General features: G+C 41.1%; 1 protein-coding gene across 2 annotated transcripts in view; it reads left to right on the top strand.

The window, feature by feature from the left end:
* Positions 1–357: 357 nt before the first annotated feature.
* Positions 358–24,123, top strand: part of LOC121577722 (immunoglobulin superfamily member 21) — a 294,356-nt gene continuing 270,590 nt past the window's right edge. For both annotated transcript variants that reach the window (XM_041891544.2, XM_041891543.2), the window contains exon 1: positions 358–806. In XM_041891544.2, the coding sequence (XP_041747478.2) occupies positions 668–806 (139 nt within the window). In that variant the 5' untranslated portion in view covers positions 358–667. The remainder of the gene's footprint in view (positions 807–24,123) is intronic.

Below are 24,123 nucleotides of genomic sequence, written 5' to 3'. Positions count from 1 at the left end.
CTACTAAAATACGAATAGTGGGGCAGGTACAAATCGGGGTTAATAACACAGTTGTCCATGATGAGTGGCAGCTAAAGATGCTGAAACTATCCACGTTCATTGCGGTTAACTGTAAATCATCACAGTATATGGGAGGTTATAATAATCTTTAAAAACCTTTTCACTAAGGAAAAACAAAATCCTGCAGAAATAAATCGGCTTAGTGGGCAGAATTAAAGGGGAAGGGTTTGGGGACAGGGTAGGATTAAGGAAAATTGTGCGAAATAAAGAGCGAGTGATCAAGAGTGACTGTATGCGTGCGTCTGTGTCTAGAGGGCAGGAGGATAGAGCGCGCAGGAGAGAGAGAGAGAGAGAGAGAGAGAGAGAGAGAGAGAGAGAGAGAGAGAGAGAGAGAGAGAGAGAGAGAGAGAGAGAGAGACGCATTGACTGAGAAGCATAGATTTTCATCCAACCTATCTGTTTTTTCTAAACCTCGACTGCACTGCTTAACGTTGATTGTCTAGCAGGACAATATTTTGTATTAGCCTATTCGCCGTTTTTTTTGACGAATATTGGTCCTCATTGCTGTAATTTAAGTGTTTTTGTGGCGAACTTCTCATATTTCCCATTTATACTTGAACTGCATCATGAATAGTTTGTGGGCACCTCTCGATCTCATACCTTTGGAATGGTGGGGATTACGCAGCCGAAAAACGGGGAGCATGTAAACGCGGATGGAGTTTGGGATTTATTGCAAAATAAGGGAAAGATGACTGTCTTCTCTTTGTGTCTCCTCTTGTGCGCAGATCTACTGGATTTAGCTGTTGGTAAGTCATTCTTTCTGCATAAAACAATCTGTGAGAGTCGGATACAAAAGCCTCTCTCACATATTTCATCATTCGTGAGGTCATAATTTTAGAGACGAGTGTGGAAAGCAGATGGCTCAGTCCGTGTACATTTTAATCACTTTTAATGTTGGCCGCTCATATTATGAACCATATCATTCAATATGTATCATATCCACATATAATTGTCTAAACTTTTCCCAATTCTGATGGAGTGAATGGTTTCCTTGAAGACCCTAAAATGATATTCCTCCGCAGCTTCAGTTTTGACTGCAAGCATTCTCCGATATGATATCGTTGGGTACAAGGGTTGGGTAAAGGGGGGTGCAATACACACACATCTTGCTATTTATTTGTAATGGTCCATAAGCTTTACAGTGTAAAATCAAGTAATCTTATTCTTTTTGTTATTATTTTGTTCTGATTATTATCATTCGACTGCTACTTCTGGTCTACCATCTTTTGCAATGTGATATAAATCAGCAACAGATTGCTTTTTGTTGCTACCTTTGAATAATGGCATTCAGCTTGTTATAGGCTACGGGTACGTTTAGGGCTCTTGGGCGACTCACATTAACTTCAGCCTTAGTTCAACTGCTCTCCATAGTCCAGAGTCAGGACCAGACTTTCAATAATAACAAAATAACAGTAGCCTATTATCTGTGGTTGAAGACAATTGGAACATTTACATATCTCCCACATATAATAGTTAATAATAATATAATATGCCATTTAGCAGACGCTTTTATCCAAAGCGACTTACAGTCATGTGTGCATACATTTTTACATATGGGTGGTCCCGGGGATCGAACCCACTACCCTGGCGTTACAAGCGCCGTGCTCTACCAGCTGAGCTACAGAGGACCACCGTTAAAATGGTGAGTGGGAAACAGATGAATCACTGGATGCTGCAGGTTTCTGATAAGATCTAAGCGTTGTGTACTTCTGCTTATTTTACAAACATAATCAAAGGCTGTACATGGGCTCCTGGGGGTTTGCCTTAAGCTTACATATAAGATGTGGATCAATAGCTTTTATTTATCCAAACTAGGCTACAGTACATTCACCATTAGAGTAGACCTTGTTCATTTGCCTGACACTCAAAGATCTGGCAAGATTTTACAGCATTGAAGCTAGTGATGTGCAGTTCGCTAACAAATAGTTATTTTTGATCGACTCTTTTTACTGACTGGAGTCATTATTCGTTTTTAGTCGTTTGTTTGACCTGCAGGTCGCAATTAATTCTATAGCAGGATTAATATGCGCTCCTCTTGTAACTCCGGAGACGTGCTTTGACCAACTACTGTCTGTCAGATATGCACGCAGGCAAAATAGATCATGCTGCAGGCAGCATAGAGAAGGAAAAGAGACGTTTAGAACTGATAATTGATCATATGGTGCAAAAATGAATCCAGTAATTGATTATTGAATGATATGATGGGCACAGCTTTGTAGAAACAAAACATACATAGCCTCTGCTCAACAAACTCGAACTCGAGAACGAATCGTTTTGGGTGCTCTGGTCCCTCATGGCATTCAAGCAATGCATTTTGCCAAGAGTCGTTCACAATCTAGTCCGATTGTGGCCACAACTAGGCCTTGTTTCAAATGTAGGCTACCAATAAATTATCTTATTTGTATGCCTAGCAATCAACAAATGTACATTGTTTAAAGCACGCTTTTACAAGTCTCGGTCATAAATGACAGCTCAAATAGGCCCCTTATGGTGAACAACATGTGAACAGGGCTTGTAGAATCATGACTATTTCGAGTTTTCAGTTTATCGTATGCCAGTAGGGGGTCCTGCATGCTCTGGGCATTATGGAACACTTTACATGTCCACAGTATTTCGGATAATGGTTAAGGCATTGTTCTGGATAATCTGTTTACATGCACCTTTGATATCCCGCTAACGAGTATTTCTGTATGCATGAATTAACAAAATATTCCTAATTTGCCTGGGGATGGTGGAAAGATTTTTTGACAGGGCCTCATTTAGATATTTTTCTGCTTATAATTTCCAACATTAGGTAGGCTATTTGTTAGGCAACTTGTCTATAATTAGATGCATGCAGCTTCTCGTCTGTCATTACTTAACGCTCTAGAATACTAAATAAAGCCTTGCTCACCAGAATAATGTCATAAATTGATTGAGTAAATCATCAACAATCTAGTTGACATCAGTAAAGTTTTGTCTTTCATTTCTGCTTCTCTCGCTGAGCAAAGACGTTTAGGACTGGGGAGATTTTCCGTGCAAAATGTCCAAATTACATCAGTTTGTTGACCGGTTTTAAGGAAATGAAAAGATGTGAAAATGACTTCAGTTACTATTCCAACTATTGCTGTTCCTATCTGAACTTCAAAGTTGATAAGTTACTATGGCAAACTGAACCTGTGCAGACCACTAAAAATAGCAGTAAACGGGATAAGATGTTTACATGCCACAGTATCCAGTCTACGATCAGAAAATCCCAGGCATGTTGTTCAGGTTTCTCAAAACCGGGATAGGAGTTTATTCGGGTTATTGTAAACGGGATATGATGTTTATATGAGGCAACTCAAAAACAGAATACTTGAGTATCCCGAATAATGATGGGATATTGGTGTGCATGTAAATCAAATAAAATCACATTGTATTTGCCACATGCGCCAAATACAACAGGTGTAGACATTACAGTGAAATGCTTACTTACAAGCCCTTAACCAACATTGCAGTTTAAGAAAAAAAAAAAGAGGCAAATAATTAAAGAGCAGCAGTAAAATAAAATAACAGTAGGAAGGTTACATACAGGGGGTACCGGTACAGAGTCAATGTGCGGGGCCACCGGTTAGTTGAGGTAATTTAGGTAATATGTACATGTGGGTAGAGTTAAAGTGACTCTGCATAAATAATAAACAGAGTAGCTGCAGCATAAAAGAGGGGGTTGGGGTGGGGTGGGGGGACAATGCAAATTGTCCGGGTAGCCATGATTAGCTGTTCAGGAGTCTTATGGCTTGGGGGTAGAAGCTGTTAAGAAGCCTTTTGGACCTAGACTTGGCGCTCCGGTACCGCTTGCCGTGTGGTAGCAGAGAGAACAGTCTATGACTAGGGTGGCTGGAATCTTTGATAATTTTTAGGGCTTCCTCTGACACCGCCTGGTATAGAGGTCCTGAATGGCAGGAAGCTTGGCCCCAGTGATGTACTGGGCCGTACGCACTACCCTCTGTAGTGCCTTGCGGTCAGAGGCCGAGCAGTTGCCATACCAGGCGGTGATGCAACCAGTCAGGATGCTCTCGATGGTGCAGCTGTATAACTTTTTGGGGATCTGAGGATCCATGCCAAATCTTTTCAGTCTTCTGAGGGGGAATAGGCTTTGTCGTGTCCTCTTCACAACTGTCTTGTTGTGTTTGGACCATGATAGTTTGTTGGTGATGTGGACACCAAGGAACTTGAAGCTCTCAACCTGTTCCACTACAGCGACGTTGATGAGAATGGGGGCGTGCTCAGTCCTCTTTTTTTTTCTGTAGTCCACAATCATAAACGTGGTCACTGACTCAAATGAACGAAATTAGTCGAAAGATTTGCTCTTTTGACTGAACAAGTCAAAAAGATCAGTCAGTAAAATGAGCCGAACTTCCAATCACTTATTGAAGCAAGCTACATTCACACGTTTGCATTCATAGGTGTAATCTATAGGCTGCCTCTTGACTGTCCTGTCCCATTCATAAAATGTTTAAAGCACTTTTCTGCCACATAAGAAGTTTGAAATACAGTGGTTGAGCAATCTAAGCAATGGATGGTGACAAAATATTATGTCATTCATTTTCAATCAAAGGAGAGGGAATTGAGTTGAAGTGAGCAATGTGGGCAGATTTCATTGATTCTGGTGGGCGGATTGAGGCGAAAAGGTTGAGGAAAGTTGAACTTCACGCAAATCATCAATAATGCTGCTGCACTATAACCAATTGTGGGAGAGAAGGCTTTGACACTTTCCTCTTCGACCGAGTGTGGTACTGATTTTGAAGTCGCAGGCAGGGCTACATCATCACGACACCATGAGCCAGATTTGTGTCCTCTACATTCACCCCTCTTTGACCTCCTCCCTCATGAGAGACCCTCCCACACTTGGGCGCCATTGTCATGGGCGGGAAATGAACCCTGGTCTCCCATGGTAGAAACCAACATCTTGACCATTTGACGAGGATAACACTTATTTTGAAGTTGCAGTCAGGGCTACCTCATCTCAGGACCATGAGTCTGACTCATGTCCGCTACACAATGTCAGGGGACGAAGTTGTTTCTAGTGAAAGCGTACAGTTAGCAATGTCAGGTTACTTGCCACTAGATCCATGCTGTGCTGGAAATGCAGTGCAGGAACTCCATGTGCATACATTGGCCCCATTACCTACATTGAGCTCTAGACTACATTTTTCAGTTGATGGCACCAGCACATGATTTGGTCGTACCCAACTAATGAGATAATTACCTAACCTGGGTCCCATAATGTACCTGCATTCCATACAGAACCAGGCTAATAATGACTAGTCATTTTTTAAATTAGCATGCCCCTGTGTTCTTACATTGATTTCAATGTTAACTTTATAAATAAATAAATGCATTGTGGGCCTGTCATTTTATGATTTTAAAAGTAAGCTATTTCATCTAACATATCCAGGGAATGCATGATTGATATTTTGATGTGCAACCTGTCGAAATAGGATACCGCAGGCATTGTTAGCAGAAAAGGGGATCCCCCATTATAGTGAATGAAAAAATTGCAATCTTTGTGTAAATAAAATAAGTTTTCGAAGAAAATCATAGCACCAATAATTGCTTCTAATACACCAGATGTATGTCCTTGAACTGATTATTTTAAAATCGCACACAGAAGAAGTTCTAAGGATCATTTAGTTGCTAATGGCATCCTGCAGTACCCCGGTCGGCCTTCAACTTGAGTTACTCAATGAGAGGTGGCAGCACTGAGCTAGCCTGTAACAACACTTCCTGGACTAGCTCAAGGTGCGGATGTTATGTCTCCATGAGACACCATCTTAACCGACTTCCTTCAGCTTCAATGTGCTGTTGTGTCTTCACATAGGTTTGAATGGTGTCACGTGAGCGTTGGCTTTGTCCTTTAATTTATACAGTCATTGCTATGAACACAATATGTAGAGGTGAGAAATACATAATATACTCACAGAAAGCTGTGACTGTCCTCTCTGTAACTAGAACAGCAGTACTTGCTTTGAAAACAGTATTTACCTCGCAATTTAATTTTGAGCAACGGTCATATGGTTGTGCTTATTGCAATGCACCTATCACTCTTCCGTACTCGTAGTAGGGAGAGTGAGTGGCTCGCTCACACAGCAGCCGCCAGCAAAACCGGAACAGGCACATACTTTCATATGGTTATTTTTGGTCAATTGCACATTACTGTTTGAATAAATCATGATATATATTTTAAAATAAGCAAATTGTGAACCAAAAACGAACATTACCAGCTATATTTATTTCACTGGGACCCTAGCGACCAATAAAAAATTGATGTCGCACTGCAAAGTCATAGTGTCGCCAATGTTGGTTGCAGTTGTGAGCAATGCCTACATTGACGTTTCACTGATGTGTGTGTGTGTCATAACCTGACATTGAAACAGTCATATTGTTGACAAGGACAGACAGAAATATAAATAACTAGATCAATAAATTATAATAATACAGATGATCATGGATTGCATTTACAGTATATAGTACTTTTCAATGGATCTCAAAACACTTTACATTGAGAAACTCACCACATCCAGCACCAATGTATAGCACCTACCAGTGTAATCAATTTTAAGCATGACTACTCACCAGACATCAGCTATCACAGTGGAGAGGTGAGGGGTTCATTTTCCAATTGGAATCATAGGATTATTAGATGGCCATGATTGTATGAGGGGCCAGGTTGGAAGTCTTTCCCACAGATATACACATAAAATGGCCATGGTATAGACACACAGCAATAGTTTTTCATTTTGTTCAATATACTCCTTTTGCATTCCAATGCAGCTCTGTCTGTTTCTTGGCAGCATTGTCCATCTGTGGGCATGTGTATTCTCGCCTAAACGTCTTGCTCACTTTTGTTTTCTGTGAGTCAACTCTGCCAGAGCAACTGAATGACTAGTGGCTCTTTATTTGTCTGTGGAGATACTTTTTTAGTCACCTATTTTTCTGTGCACATTGTGGCAACACACTATTGTCTATTATTGCTGAATTTCAAATGCTTGAGATGTATTTAATTGCTGTTCATGTCATGTGTGAGTCTGTGGAGAAGACACAAGCCAAATTATATTTTGTATTGATTTTTAGCTTACTCTAATGTATTCCATGTCAATTCTTCAGGTCATAGGGCAGAGTTTAACCTTCTACATTGAACTAGCCATAATCCTATTTACCCACGCTGCCCTCTCCTCCACAGGGTCAGGGTCTAAATGCAAACAGAATCAAAAATCAATTGGAAACAAAATTCCAATGGAGAGGATACATTTTGTCAGCATACATTTTGCATGAGTGATTAGTTCTTTAATGCTTTATACAATGTACTAAATTGTTTGTAAATACCTCTAGATAAATTGATGAATTTGACCGGATTGATATTATAAGATCATTATTACATGGATGTATGATCTTGGTAAACCAATATGAAAAAGTAAATCAAGTTGAAGGGTGCGTTCCTCTGCCCAGGCATGCTGACGCATTGCTGATCTTACAACACCTGGATAGGTATTTTACGTATAAGCTAACCACATCATATGTTAAAGCAATCTGTCATTCAATGACACAGTCGATGAAGTGGCACACAACCATTGGTTGATGCATGCAACGGCTGAGCAGGGGAACGCAACGAAATTTAAACTGTGTGTTCAAAAGGCAACGTGGGGAGAACAAAGCCCTGTGTTTTGATTTGAATCAGGAAATGGGATGTGGTCACATGATGTGCTGCTGGTTGGATCTGATAGGAACATCTCTCCATTACAGGGATAAGTATAGTAATAATCGCTATTCAGGCACACCAGGGTCAGAGGGCTCAGGGGATACTGAACATCATGTGTTATTCCAATTCCACAGACACAAATACTGTGTGGTGGTTAAGCACTGTAGTTGCATCTCTGCTCTGTTATAGGCCAATGTATTGATTCAATTTTATCAACCCACATCTCGTTAAGACTGATCAGAGAATGAAATATTTGAAGTCATAATCTTACATACAGCATTCTTGTTTGTTTTGGCTTTAAGTCGTCTTAGATGTTTACTTTGATGGCTTGATTCACTTCAGTGGATCATAACACAAGGGGCAGATTTAGTGGAGAATTAAAAAGCTGTGTGTTGGAGTTGATCTGAGGTTTTCCTGTGCACTGTCCACGTCTGCTAGTGACAGCTGGGCTTGACTCACAGGAAGTAAGAATAGATATTGGCAGGAAAGTGGGCTTTGGTGGCGCCTACATCCACCAATCATTGGGCTTTATTTCAGGGCCGCTTTCAGCAGTTATATAAAATGATTATAAACTAATCCAAAGCCTACCCCTTTAATTTGCATGTTATTTCGCTATTGTATGGTCAGCGCAGCTACCTAATTTATCTGATATGTGTATTTTTTACATGCAGGGTCATGTAATATGGCAACCATGCATTGTGTTTCCGAAAACATGTTTGGGATTACAGTAGGCATTGTTACGAACAATATACGAACAATATCCTGAAAAAAGTTTTAGTAGAGATACTTTTCTTCCATCTAGATGGAGAACAATGATTGCCTGATGAATTCGAACTTTTTTAACCTTGCAATTTGGATCTTCTGAAGCCTTGTGACACTTGTCAAATTAGGGGTATAAGAATCCACAAAGATCACAGTGACTCACACATTACGACTTTTATTGGAGATTTTCAGCTTTTTACCTCTATTTAGACCAATGGACTGCAAGTCATTTGGCTGTTATAGAAAATCAAAATGACCTAACATTGCCTTTGTAGTATTGTGTAGCTCAATAAGCTGTCCCCCAGTGAAAGAGTTTTGTGTTCTGTCAATGATAAGGAAAGGAAAGGAAAGAACAGAGAGCAAAGAGGAAAAGGGGCTGGAGGCTTCTTCCTAATTAACTGTAATGTGTTGTTTAGATTCCACCAATACACAATGTTCCAAACTGCTGTTCAATTATGCTGCTCAGCTGTCATATAAAACACTTTTATAAACCGGTGTGGACCCATCTAGTTTACAATCATCAAATAGTGTTTGTTTTACATGGCCATACTCAATCCTGTTTTACATAATTTTTGTTTACTCTCTTCTTCAGACAGTGCTATAGTTTGGGAGCAATGGCCTTACTTAACCTTTTAGTACCCAATCACAGATTCTTTAAGATTCATGCCATGATATGGCAACAATTGAATCTGTTTGATCTTTTATGGCACTAAATTGAGCCACATACTAAAAATAAACTGTGGAAACCAGCAAAGTGCAGAGGGTATTTGCAGTGGCGGCCCACCCATTAGGGCGTTAGGGGCTGCCCAACACTTGTGATTGGAAAAATATATACACTACCGTTCAAAAGTTTGGGGTCACTTAGAAATGTCCTTGTTTTCAAAAGAAAAGCAATTTTTTTGTCCATTAAAATAACATCAAATTGATCCGAAAAACAGTGTAGACATTGTTAATGTTGTAAATGGCTATTGTAGCTGGAAATGGCTGATTTTTAATGGAATATCTACATAGGCGTACAGAGGCCCATTATCAGCAAACATCAGTCCTGTGTTCCAATGGCACGTTGTGTTTGCTAATCCAAGTTTATAATTTTTATTATAAAACCCTTTTGCAATTATGTTAGCACAGCTGAAACTGTTGTGCTGATTAAAGAAGCAATAAAACTGCCCTTCTTGAGACTAGTTGAGTATCTGGAGCATCAGCAATTGTCGGTTCGATTACAGGCTCAAAATGGCCAGAAACAAATAACTTTCTTCTGAAACTCATCAGTCTAGTCTTGTTCTGAGAAATGAAGGCTATTCCATGTGAGAAATTGCCAAGAAACTGAAGATCTTGTACAACGCTGAGTACTACTCCCTTCACAGAACAGAGGAAACTGTCTCTAACTAGAATAGAAAGAGGAGTGGGAGGCCCCGGTGCACAACTGAGCTAGAGGTCAAATACATTTGAGTGTCGAGTTTGAGAAACAGACGCCTCGCAGGTCCTCAACTGGCAGCTTCATTAAATAGTACCCGCAAATTACCAGTCTCAATGTCAACAGTGAAGAGGCGACTCCAGGATGCTGACCTTCTAGGCAGAGTTGCAAAGAAAAAGGCATATCTCAGACTGGCCAATAAAAAGAAAAGATTAAGATGAGCAAAATAACACAGATACTGGACAGAAGAAGATTGGAAAAAAGTGTTGGACAGACAAATCGAAGTTTGAGGTGTTCGGATCACAAAGAAGAACATTTTTGAGACGTTGACCAAATGAAAAGATGCTGGAGGAGTGCTTGATGCCATCTGTCAAGCATGATGGAGGCAATATGATGGTCTGGGGGTGCTTTGGTGGTGGTAAAGTGGGAGATTTGTACAAGGTAAAAGGGATCCTGAAGAAGGAAGGCTATTACTTCATTTTGCAACACCATGCCATACCCTGTGGACAACGCTTGATTGGAGCCAATTTCCTCCTACGACAGGACAATGACCCAAAGCACAGCTCCAAACTATCCAATAACTATTTAGGAAAGAAGCAGTCAGCTGATATTCTGTCTATAATGGAGTGGCCAGCACAGTCACCGGATCTCAACCCTATTGAGCTGTTGTTGGAGCAGCTTGACCATGTGGTACATTATAAGTGCCCATCAAGCCAATCCAACTTGTGGGAGGTGCTTCAGGAAGCATGGGGTGAAATCTCTTCAGATTACCTCAACAAATGGACAACTTAAATGTCAAAGGTCTGCAAGGCTGTAATTGCTGCAAATAGAGGATTATTTGACGAATGCAAAGTTTGAAGGACACAATTATTATTTCAATTAAAAGTCATTATTTCATTTTGCTATATTTCCTATTCAAACTCATTTTATGTATTTTTTTCATGGAAAACAAGGACATTTCTCAGTCAGAACTTCTGGGTCTGCTCTCTCTCTCTCAATGAGTCTCTTGCGCCAGACGGCATACTTCCGGACATGAGACTATATCAGGTACAGATGGCGCTAAAGCAAAAAGCTAATTGTAATTAACTTGTAAATAAATAATCGTAACAGTCATTGGAGCTTGGGACCTGATAAACGGGACATCTACACTATATAGACAAACATTGACAGTAGAATGGCCTTACTGAAGAGCTCAGTGACTTTCAACGTGGCACCGTCATAGGATGCCACCTTTCCAACAAGTCAGTTCATCAAATTTCTGCCCTGCTAAAGCTGCCTCGGTCAACTGTAAGTGCTGTTACTGTGAAGTGGAAACGTCTAGGAGCAACAACGGCTCAGCCGCAAAGTGGTAGGCCACACAAGCTCACAGAACGGGACCGCCGAGTGCTGAAGCTCGTAGCGCGTAACAATCGTCTATCCACCGTTGCAACACTCACTACCGAGTTCCAAACTGCCTCTGGAAGCAACGTCAGCTCAATAACTGTTAATTAGGAGCTTCATGAAATGGGTTTCTATGTCCGAGTAGCCACACACAAGCCTAAGATCACCATGTGCAATGTCAAGCATTGGCTGGAGTGGTGTAAAGCTCGCCGCCATTGAACTCTGGAGCAGTGGAAAAGCGTTCTCTGGAGTGATGAATCACGCTTCACCATATGGAGTCCGAAGGATGAATCTTGGTTTGGCGGATGCTAGGAGAACGCTACCTGCCCAAATGCATAGTGCCAACTGTAATGTTTGGTGGAGGAGGAATAATGGTCTGTGGCTGTTTTTCATGGTTATGGCTCCTTAGTTCCAGTGAAGGGAAATCTTTACGCTACAGCATACAATGACATTCTAGATGACTTTGTGGCAACAGTTTGGGGAAGGCCCTTTCCTGTTTCAGCATGACAATGCCCGGGCGTTGAATGTTAGCTGGCTAGCGCATCATGCTTTGTGACATCATGTTAGCTAGCTATCTCCAGTTAGATAATGTACTTTCACTTATTGCATCTGCATGCTTGTTGCGTTCTCCCTGGTGCACTAGTTCGTTCATTAGCTGGCTGCTCATTCTAAATATATTGAACAAAAATATAAACGCAACATGTAAAGTGTTGGTCCCATGTTTCATGAGATGAAATAAAAGATCCCAGAATTTATGCACAAATTCGCACAAAAAGCAAATTTCTCTCCAATTTTGTGCATACATTTGTTTACATCCCTGTTAGTGAGCATTTCTCCTTTGCCAATATAATCTATCCACTTGACAGGTGTGGCATATCAAGAAGCTGATTAAACACCATGATCATTACACCGGTGCACCTTGTGCTGGGGACAATAAAAGGCCACTCTAAAATGTTCAGTTTTGTCACACAACACAATGCCACAGATGTCTCCAGTTTTGAGGGAGCGTGCAATTGTTATGCTGACTGCAGGAATGTCCACTAGAGCTGTTGGCAGAGAATTGAATGTTCATTTCTCTACCATAATCCGCCTAAATTTGGCAGTACGTCCAACCGGCCTCACAACTGCAGACCACATGTAACCACGCCTAGGGCTGTGGCGGTGACGAAATTTAGTCAGCCGGTGATTGTCAAGCAAATAACTGTTGGTTTCATGGTAATTGACCGTTAATTAACATAAACACATTTAGAATGTCCTGGCTTCCACACATAGACTACAAGCCACTGATGCAGACCTTTGGAACATCTACATTTTAAAAGTCTAATAAATCCATGTAATATAGCTTACACCTTCACAATAAATCCATTATTTATTTTAGACAGGTCTAAAGAAACTTGATATAAAGAAAATGTAGTCTATTTCAGAAGAACATAATAGCATACTCTGAGTTGTCCTTATGTTAGGTCCTGATCTGACTATGCCATATGGCTGTGGGCTACACTAGTTCGTTTAGCAGACAAGATTTGCTTAGAATTCCGTGGCATTATTTTATATTATTTCATAGTATGAAGAACACAATAGAACAAAGCTGAATAAAATAGAAAGGATATTGTCTCCAAACCATTTGAGGGAGTGTGCACATGCGGCTATTCTGTGTTGAGCGGTTAACAAAGAAATAGGTACTCCTATATGCTTAATTTAGAGTTACTAATGTAACTTTAGTTGTTCTACAAACGTTGGGCTATGCATTTAGATTTTGAATACATTGTAAGGATGCATGATGCGACTCTAATGGTGATTTGAAAAAAGTCGCTTGAAAGGCATGAGCTGTACACATTTCGTCAGTCTCTCATTCACAATTTGAGAAACCTCTCATCTCACTCACAAGGCTCTCCATCACGTGATCGGGTCTTTCTCACAGGCTACAAGTGAAAACAGACACATCGGCGACGCAACTGCGCGCGTCCTTATCCAATTCCGAGGTGCATATTGAAGATATTGGAAGAACTGTTCACATTTACTTTTCGTTAGCCAACCAGATGAGTAGGCCTAACGAACAGCAAAAGCCCTAGCCTATGTCAATCTACTATCCCCCATAGCACAAAAGTTGACCTATTAATTGTGTGCAATAAATAAATATTCCAAACATAGTCTGGTACAGTTGTGGGATGCGATAGATCCCAAATGAATAGAACCACTAGCATCAAAAAACCTTTTTACGCAATGAGGCTGACGCAACAGATCAGAACGTTTAGGTTAAAATGTTGAAAAACTATTAGGCTATTTATTCACATGCGCACACGGCATGCGCGAATGTTCCATTAGCGGGAAAACAACATTATCAAAAGTGAGCACAAATGCGATTATGCATGTAATGCTTTCATTATAAAGGTGCATATTTATGGTGAATATTATCTTCCCCAAACATGAAACTCACATGCTGCATACAGTATGTATTCCAGTTAGGCTCTACACCTGTTGTAAAGCAGATTAATGTGCTAAATTTTAAGAAGATATTTGGCCACTTTAGTTGTGATACAAACCTTATCAAAACGTGTAGGCCAATGGGCTAGGCTACATGAGGTGTGTGACTCTGATTCCAAAAAGTCACACAAAAAAGGCATTATTTCTTGCCTAAAACTGGGCATCATTCACAAGTGATAATATATCATTCACGTGATAGGCTAATATTGTCACCCATCAGACTATTCCTGATTTAATCTGGTCTTTACATATACTAAATAATATACAGTACCAGTCAAAAGTTTGGACACACCTACTCATTCCAGGGTTTTTCTTTATTTTTACTATTTTCTAAGTTGTACAATAATAGTGAAGACATCAAAACTATGAAATAACACATATGGAATCCTGAAGTAACCAAAAAAGTGTTAAACAAATCAAAATATATTTTATATTTGAGATTCTTCAAAGTAGCCACCCTTTGCCTTGATGACAGCTTTGCACACTCTTGGTATTCTCTCAACCAGCTTCACCTGGAATGCTTTTCCAACAGTCTTGAAGGAGTTCCCACATATGCTGAGCACTTGTTGGATGCTTTTCCTTCACTCTGCGGTCCAACTCATCCCAAACCATCTCAATTGGGTTGAGGTCGGGAGATTGTGGAGGCCAGGTCATCTGATGCAGCACTCCATCACTCTCCTTCTTGGTCAAATAGCCCTTACACAGCCTGGAGGTGTGTTGGTTCATTGTCCTGTTGAAAAACAAATGATAGTCCCACTAAGCGCAAACCAGATGGGATGGCGTATCACTGTAGAATGCTGTGGTAGCCATGCTGGTTAAGTGTGCCTTGAATTCAAAATAAATCACTGACAGTGTCACAAGCAAAGCACCCCCACACCATCACACCTCCTCCTCCATGCTTCACGGTGGGAACCACACATGCGGAGATCATGCGTTCACCTACCAAAAATCTAAAATCTAACATTTGGACTCTTCAGACCAAAGGACAGATTTCCACCGGTCTAATGTCCATTGCTCGTGTTTCTTGGCCCAAGCAACTCTCTTCTTCTTATTGGTGTCCTTTAGTAGGAGTTTCTTTGCAGCAATTCAACCATGAAGGCCTGATTCACGCAGTCTCCTCTGAACAGTTGATGTTGAGATGTGTCTGTTACTTGAACTCTGTGAAGCATTTATTTGGGCTGCAATTTCTGAGGCTGGTAACTAATGAACTTATCCTCTGCAGCAGAGGTAACTCTGGGTCTTCCTTTCCTGTGGTGGGAGCCAGTTTCATCATAGCGCTTGATGGTTTTTGCGACTGCACTTGAAGAAACAAGTTCTTGACATTTTCCGGATTGACTGACCTTCATGTCTTAAAGTAATGATGGACTGTCGTTTCTCTTTGCTTATTTGAGCTGTTCTTGCCATAATATGGACTTGGTCTTTTACCAAATAGGGCTATCTTCTGTATACCCCCCTACCTTGTCACAACACAACTGATTGGCTCAAACACACTAAGAAGGAAAGAAATTCCACAAATTAACTTTTAAGAAGGCACATCTGTTAATTGAAATCCATTCTAGGTGACTACCTCATGAAGCTGGTTGAGAGAATGCCAAGAGTGTGCAAAGCTGTCATCAAGGCAAAGGGTGGCTACTTTGAAGACTCTCAAATATGAAATATATTTTGATTTGTTTCACACTTTTTTGGTTACTATGAACTATTTCGTAGTTTTGATGTCTTCACTATTATTCTACAATGTAGAAAATAGTAAAAATTAAGAAAAACCCTAGAATGAGCGGTGTGTCCAAACTTTTGACTGGTACTGTATGTGTGAAATCCGTTTTGATTTAGAATGGACCATTATTATGCACCTGTCTCTAAACAGGGGCAGGGGAAAAATACATGTAATCTCTACACTTAAATAGCAAATGGAGGACGCTTTTCCTGTGGTTCGTTTTCATGCCAGCCAGGTAGTCTATACTCCTGTTGTAAAGATAAGAAATGTGCTTAATATTTGCTTAATATTAGGAAAGTTGAGAAATAAATATAGTACGCCTAGCTTATAGAAAGCTGATGGGATCCTCCTCTTTTTAATAGAGGCCATCACTCTGTTTCCTCGCGCAATTGCATAGCCTATAGAAATGTTGTGTAACATGAGCTCATGGGCTCTTATGAAGTGTTTGATTAGATTTTTGATTACATTTGTATTGATGTCAGAGTGATTAGAGGGACAATAGAGTGCTGAGTACCAGGCAGTTAGCAAGTTTGTTAGGCTACTAATGACCATCAGAGCTTGGAGAAGCCTAATTTCCATGACTAAACGGTCACGTGAATTTGACTGCCTTCATGACTCGTGACCGCCGGTGTGGCGGTAATACAGTCAATACAGCCCTAACCACGCCGGCCCAGGACCTCCACATCCGGCTTCTTCACCTGCGGGATCTTCTGAGACCAGCCAACCGGAGAGCTGATGAAACTGATGAGTATTTATGTCTGTAATAAAGCCTTTTTTAATCTCATTCTGTTTGGCTGGGCCTGGCTCCCCAGTGGGTGGGCCTGGCTCCCAAATGGGTGGGCCTATGCCCAGTCATCTGAAATCCATAGATTAGGGCCTAATGAATTCATTTCAATTGATTAATTTCCTTATATGAACTGTAACTCAGTAAAATAGTTGAAATTGTTGCATGTTGCTTTATAATTTTGTTCAGTATAATCTAATCTGTTCAAAACAGTGGCAGCATGTGTAGGTCATTCAGTTTTTTACATGCAAAAGTGAAATAGATGTATTTATTCCGTTGTTCAAATGCACAGGACGCTTTATATATCTTCTCAAAGAAACTACCGGTAGTTAGAAAACTTCTGTCATGCTGCTTTTTTGAGAATTCCAAACACCCTGCGCCCCAGGTATTCAGCCAATCAGCGTTCCCATTGGGTATTTGCATGGATGTCAGATCTATTTGCCTTTCAGGTAATGGTAATCCCAAACCATGCTTCTGACATTTTGGGACCAGCTTTAAGTGCTCCATTTGTTGAAAACCAGTCGTTGTAATTTCATTAGCATGTTTTATTAACAGTGAATCCTTTGAAATGGGCTCTGCATCCAAGATCACTTGTTACCGAGTTGCCTTACGTCCTAGGGTAACACCAGAGGGCTTCCCATACTGCAAATAATGTAACAGAATCTGTAGCCATTATGCTAAATCTGTCCTCCCTCGCTGCTATCATACCCACTTCTTGTGTAGGGTAGTGGGGAGAAATCAAAGTCCTGGCAGATGAACTTTGCTTGACCTGTATGGCTGCAGTGCAGTCTCCCATCTCAGGCAAGGGCTTTGGATATTATAAAAACTATTGTAGTGTCGAGTCAATGTTGCTAGTTATTACCGCTAAACAAAGGAGTCCGCTCATACTGAACTTTGATCATAAGGTTTATTCATATCACAAGATTTCAGCATGAGTTTACAGGTGTCCAGATCACCCGGAGAGCAGTGGTTCCCAAATTGTAATGGCCGCTCTGCTCTTCTTCGTTTAAACCCAGTATATATAATCTTCCCAAGATATGGGTGGCTCCCTCTACTGTCCAATCCCCTGTCTTGTATGGGGCGTCACCCTAAAAACCATTCCCTTTGACACTAAATAAACATCCTCTCAGATTCCACTTAAAACCTTAACTAAGTCATAATCTTAATACACTACACTATGATTAGTGGAGACAAGTAAATGCTAGGGGCAAGAGAGTTCAAACAGCACTGTAACTTCCCCCTTGACCCCAAAGTCCTGCACTGTGTGCTGTGTTGAAGAGAGATAGCTTGCTGCTTAGTTTAGCTCCTGCATGATTTTTAAGGATTTCTGATTCCTCTAGCTGCTGGTGGTGCAAACGAGTGGAAACGCTGTGCTCTCAGGGGGTTCCAACATTAAGCACAAAGTTTGTGGCTCCTGTCCATATAAGGGCACATGGTGGAATTTAGCGGTAGGTTCCCTCCCTTGATAGAAAATGGCATAAATCCTGAAATCTTTAGCAATTTACAATAAGCATCACCCGTGATAACTTTGTATGTGTGAGGCGTGTACGTCATGTACATGACAGCTTTGTGCATTGCTCGAAATAGCAGAATATCCTTGTGACTGTCACAACCTGGGATGTCTTGACAGGCTTCATCAGCAGTTTCACTGAAATCTCTCCTCACTGTTTCCTACATCCTAATATGGATTATGTGGTCTTGTTTATCGTGTTCAAACATGGCTGCTGAGTAATAACAATTGCTGTGCCACTGTGTCCCCACATTAGGCTTCTTATTAGAGGCTTGGTGAAGTGCCTCAACATACAATACAGTGTGCCACTTATCTCTGTGTTCATGGTTAATCACAGAGGGCTTAAGCCTCTAGGAATAGCACTCCTAAACACTGAGGATTTTTCATCTCTGTCAACACCTTAACTCATTCTTATCCTTTTTACTTCTACCATTCATACAATGACATTCCTCAAGAGAGGCAGAACATCTGCCTACAAGGCAGCACTAGATTTATTCAGCGTCACCATGATCTCAGATTTAAACAACATGCTTCTGCTTTTCCTTGATGCATGCTATATCAAGTGTAGAAATGCACATAATAAAGTATCGACATGGATTCCATTAGCATTTATAAAGTATGTCAAATCTGAGATGATAAGACAGGAAGTATGTCTTCACACTGCGGTGCCTGTTCTAAAAATGAAATATATGTGTGGGAATTACATGGAGAAAAGAAAGGACCGGCACATTTACAGGCAAAAATATTATTCAAGGAACATCCTCAATGATTTTTTGATCTCCATGTCAGGGAGTGTCTTGCTTGAAATAATGAGCATGCACGTTTAAATATCTGACAGATACTGCTGGTACTATCAGCATCGCAGGCCTAAGCCCTCCCTTGTAATGAACCCTACAGCACAAAATAAGTGTGTGTGACATTAGTGTATTGAAACAGTTTACCTTCCAACTCTGCCTTCATCTTCTGCCCTGACAGAGTGATACCTGCCATTTCCACCCTAAGATTTACTATGATTCCTGCCCCATCCCAGAATTGATGTTTCCTCAAACCTTCCTTAGCTACATTACATTTGGGTATTAGTCCTTTGTCTGCATTTCCATCAACATAGCATTGTTGTCTGCAGTAGCCTGAGATTCTAGCTGAAAATATTGTACATCAGTGCTTTTGGTTTGACATTATGTTTGCCTTAGTGAGGGAACTAAGTTAATTACATCTCCAGTTACAGTATCTAAAGCCCATATTCCCTACAGTGAATGCACCATCTCTGTTTATTTTTAAAGTCCAGCATTCAGATTAGGTGAGAAGGGAGAACAAGAGATAGAAAAAAAAGAGAAGTAGTATCCTAATTTGCACATTGACGTCAATCTGGATGGACCGGAGCTGCGTAGGGCGGCAGGGTGAGGGGGGGATTGTGTGGGCAGTGCGTCTTATGACAACAGATTATTTTCCATTATGCATGGCGACATCTTCCCTGTGAGCCGTAGAGAAGCTTTCTTTCCTGGGGAATGCAGTCCTGAGGCGTTTCTTCCCAGCAACACATTACCAAAAATCATAAAGACATAATTTAGCCAAATCTTCTGCCACTGGAGGTCTTAGCCACAATATTTGGGAAGGGTTATATTGAAGGGGTCTATATAAGCCCTACAGTACATAATCATCACATAACATCTGTCATTCACCTAGCTCGCTAAAACCTTTGATCCATCGCTGGACCTGACACGCAAGTTCACTGAGTTAATTTCCCATGTGCAAATGAGATTTCTCATAGTGACACTCAGTGGAAAAATTAATAAACGTTAACAAATGGCTCCTGCCACGTGATGGATAATGTTAATGTAGGCACTTTCAAAACTGTCTTTAGCTTGTACTGACATGTCACTACTTTTATAGGTCTAGTAGTTGTTGTGGAAGTACATCTGGTATGGAACACTTTGTTACCTACTGTGAATAATGATGGGAAGATGGGTTATCGTTGTGTCTCAATATGCAGGGCCAAAGCAGAGTACATCATTTATTGTTCATTCACGAGCATAATCCTCATTTATATAAGAGGTTGAGTGCAATCTTTATTTTGTGGATCATTAGCGGTGTGCTAACATACTTTGCAGTTAACGTTAAGGTATCTACTAGTCTGCATGGCATTTGTTGTAAACATCCTTACTTTTAAGTAAATCAATTCTGGTTTATGTGAGTATATGACAACATTGCAAAAACAGACATATACAATAACGGAGATTTAAAAGATGATCTTCATATTCCAAACCCAGCCACTCAAAAAACTGTCCCTGGGTAAGAGCATCAAAGGAATTTAGGGAATGTTTACAGAATAAATAGAAAGTGACCTACCGTCTCATTTCAGTCTTTTGTTCCAAAATTTGAAATGGTGTTTTTAACATACAGACTCTTAGCTTCACAATGGCATATCATACACTTTAGTTGGAGGAAACATGGATAAGTTATGCTGCTTTAAAAGTTTATAAATGTATAATCCCATTTAGGAGAGAAAGGCATTCAAACAAGTGTGATTTTCACACTTGCTCTACATTAATCCTTGGGAAACATACACTATATATACAAAGGTATGTGGACACCACTTCAAATTAGTGGATTCGGCTATTTCAGCCACACCCGTTGCTGACAGGTGTATAAAATCGAGCACACAGCCATGCAATCTCTATAGACAAACATTGGCAGTAGAATGGCCTTACTGAAGAGCTCAGTGACTTTCAATTTGACACCGTCATAGGATGCCACCTTTCCAACAAGTCAGTTCATAACATTTCTGCCCTGCTAGAGCTGCCCCGGTCAACTTTAAGTGCTGTTATTGTGAAGTGGAAACGTCTAGGAGCAACTACGGCTGAAGCACGTAGCGCGTAAAAATAGTCTGTCCTCAGTTGCAACATTCACTACCGAGTTCCAAACTGCCTCTGGAAGCAACGTCAGCACAAGAAGTGTTAGTCGGGGTCAGCAAAATAACTGTTCGTCGGGAGCTTCATGAAATGGGTTTCCATGGCCTAGCAGCCACACACAAGCCTAAGATCACTATGTGCAATGCCAAGCGTCGGCTGGAGTGGTGTAAAGCTCGCTGCCATTGGACACTGGAGCAGTGGAAACGCGTTCTCTGGAGTGATGAGTCACGCTTTACCATCTGGCAGTCTGACGGACAAATCTGGGTTTGGCGGATGCCAGGGGAACGCTACCTGCTGCAATGCATAGTGCCAACTGTAATGTTTGGTGGAGGAGAAATAATGATCTGGGGCTGTTTTTCATGGTTCAGGCTCCTTAGTTCCAGTGATGGGGAATCTTAACGCTTAAAGCTGTAAAGGAGGAAAGCTGAAAAAATAGACAAGACATTAAAATGTTGCATACCAGCAATAACATGAATTGACCCCAAATCCAAGCAATAAGATCAAAGTACAAAGACAAAATACCTGAAGTGTTGCTTGTTCACGGTCGATCATCTCATTGTACTGGTGGCAGGTTCCAGAAAAATAGGTTCAAACATGAATTAATTCATGTCATATAGCTTGTTATAACCTGTTAACTACTACAGCTATACTAAAAGGCCCTGTACACCCTTAACCTGCTTCCAGCCCAGCAATGTCAATGCAGACACAAGGTAACTAGCTAGATTTAGCAAACATTTAGCTTCATAAATACCAGCTGGCTAGATGTAAATTGTATTCATCTAGCTAGCCAGCTAGCTGAACATGCAAAAAAACGACCTTGAAATCTATAATCCAATAGCTAGCAAGCTATTTAGCTGTCATTTCATCATGGCTAGCTAGCTAGCCAACTTAGCATGTGTCCCTGTATTGTAACAAGGGGTATGATTAGCTTGCTAATCGATTAGCATTCGCATCACAGTGGCTATTTTTGGTAGCTAGCTAATTAAACATGACAAACTGGCGAACATGAAAAAGATTATCATCATGTCATGGATACCTTAGCACATCAGCAATCAACATTAATAGCAGAATGCAACTGGCCAGCTCAGCTAGCTGTCTTAACGTTGCTTCGTCTCGCAATGAGCTACCTGTAAATAATGTCTCATTGCAGGATGAAGCAAGCTATAATGGTACCTGTATGCAACTGTTTAGCTAGCTAGAAATACAGCTAACAGTAGCTAGCAATGAAAACAACTTTTTGATACAGTTGAGAAAATAACGTATGTACATGTAGCTATCTTGGCATTTTAACTGTAGACTCTTACTGGTGTATGGATTATGATGATTCACGGCAGACTGAATTTGAGTTGCATAAATTCAAAGCTGGAGATTTACGTTTGTAAATTTTTTTGAGGGAGCGTGCAATTGCCAGAGAATTTAATGTTAATTTCTCTACCATAATCCTCCTCCAGAGTCGTTTTAGAGAATTTGGCAGTACGTCCAACAACTGCAGACCATGTGTAAACATGCCAGCCCAGGACCTCCACAACCGGCTTCTTCACCTGCGGGATCGTCTGAGACCAGCCACCCGTAAACGACTTCAGTGGGCAAATGCTCAGGCAAATGCTCACCTTCGATGGCCAGTGACATGCTGGAGAAGTGTGCTCTTCACGGATGAGAAAAGATGGCGCCGATAGACATGGTCGCCCTGTTCATTGCTCCTAAGCAACTTTGCAGTATTATTATAAATGTTTTTGTTATTTCTCACATTATTAGCTCAGAATGTCTTTTGCACTATTACATACAGCCAGAAATAACTTTTGGATATTAGAGTGACGGTAACTCACCAGCATTTCAACCAAAAATACAACTTTCCTAAATTGGACCCTTTGTCCGTACCCCCCAAGGCAATTCCACTTATCCCAGGGACTGCTCCAAGATGCAGCTGGCACAGAAGAGGTATTCAGAGTGGACTATTAGTCCGACTCAGCATTCCATACACCACTTCCGAGTATATTATTTGCTAATGTTCAGTCCCTAGACAATAAAGTAGACGAGCTCAGGGCGAGGATCTCCTTTCAGAGATACATCAGGGACTGTAACATGTACTGTTTCACGGAATCATGGCTCTCTCTGGATATACTGTCCCCGTCCGTACAGGCAGCTGGGTTCTCAGTACATCGCACAGACAGGAATAAAGAACTCTCCAGGAAAAATAAAGGCGGAGGTTTGTGTTTTATGATTACCTACTCATGGTGTGATTGTGGTAACGTACAGGCACTCAGGTCCTTTTGTTCACCCGACCTAGAATACCTCAAAATCAAATGTCGACCGCATTACCTCCCGAGAAAATTATCTTCGGTCATCGTCACAGCCGTGTATATTTCCTCTCAAGCCAACGCCACAACGGCTCTCAAGGAACTACACTGGACTTTGTGCAAACTGGAAACCGCATATCCTGAGGCCGCATTTATTGTAGCTGGGAACTTTAATAAAGCAAATCTTATCAAATCTTAAGAAAATGCTACCGAGGTTTTATCAACACATTGCCTTCGTCACTCGGGCATCAAAAACTCTCGACCATCGGAATCCATGCTTCAAGATTGTTTTGATCACACGGACTGGGATGTATTTCGGGTTGCCTCTGAGAATAACATTGACGTATACACTGACACGGTGACTGAGTTAATCAGGAAGTGTATAGGGGATGTTGTTCCCACTGTGACGATTAAAACATATCCAAGCCAAAAACCATGTATAGATGGCAGCATTCGCGCAAAACTGAAGGCGCAAACCACCGCATTTAACCATGGCAAGGTGACTGGGAATATGATTGAGTACAAACAGTTATGCCAATCGTAAGGCAGTCAAATAGGCAAAACGTAAGTGCAGAGACAAAGTGGAGTCGCAATTCAACGGCTCAGACACGAAACGTATATGGCAGGGACTCCAGACAATCATGGACTATAAAAAGAAAACCAACCACGTCGCGGACACTGACGTCTTGCTCCCGGACAAGCTAAACACCTTCTTCATTCGCTTAGAGGAAAACGCTCCCGTGGATTTTGAGCTCTAGTGTCCGCGACGTGGCTGGTTTTCTTTTTATAATCCATGATAGTCTGGAGTCCCTGCCACATACATTTCGTGTCTGAGCCATTGAATTGCGACTCCACTTTGTCTCATCATTAAGCTCAGGGCCCTGGGTCTGAACCCCACCCTGTGGAACTCGGTCGTGCACTTCCTGACGGGCTGCCCCCCAGGTGGTGAAGGTAGGCAACAACACCTCCACTACGCTGATCCTCAACACAGGGGACCTAAAAAGGGTGTATGTGGAGCCCCCTTCTGTACTTCCTGTTCACCCATGACTGCGTGGCCACGCACGTCTCCAACTCAATCATCAAGTTTGC

This window comes from Coregonus clupeaformis, chromosome 12 (assembly GCF_020615455.1).
Source record: "Coregonus clupeaformis isolate EN_2021a chromosome 12, ASM2061545v1, whole genome shotgun sequence".
NCBI lineage: Eukaryota > Metazoa > Chordata > Actinopteri > Salmoniformes > Salmonidae > Coregonus > Coregonus clupeaformis.
The sequence above is the reverse complement of the archived record's forward strand: the minus strand, read 5'-3'. Positions and strand labels throughout refer to the sequence as shown.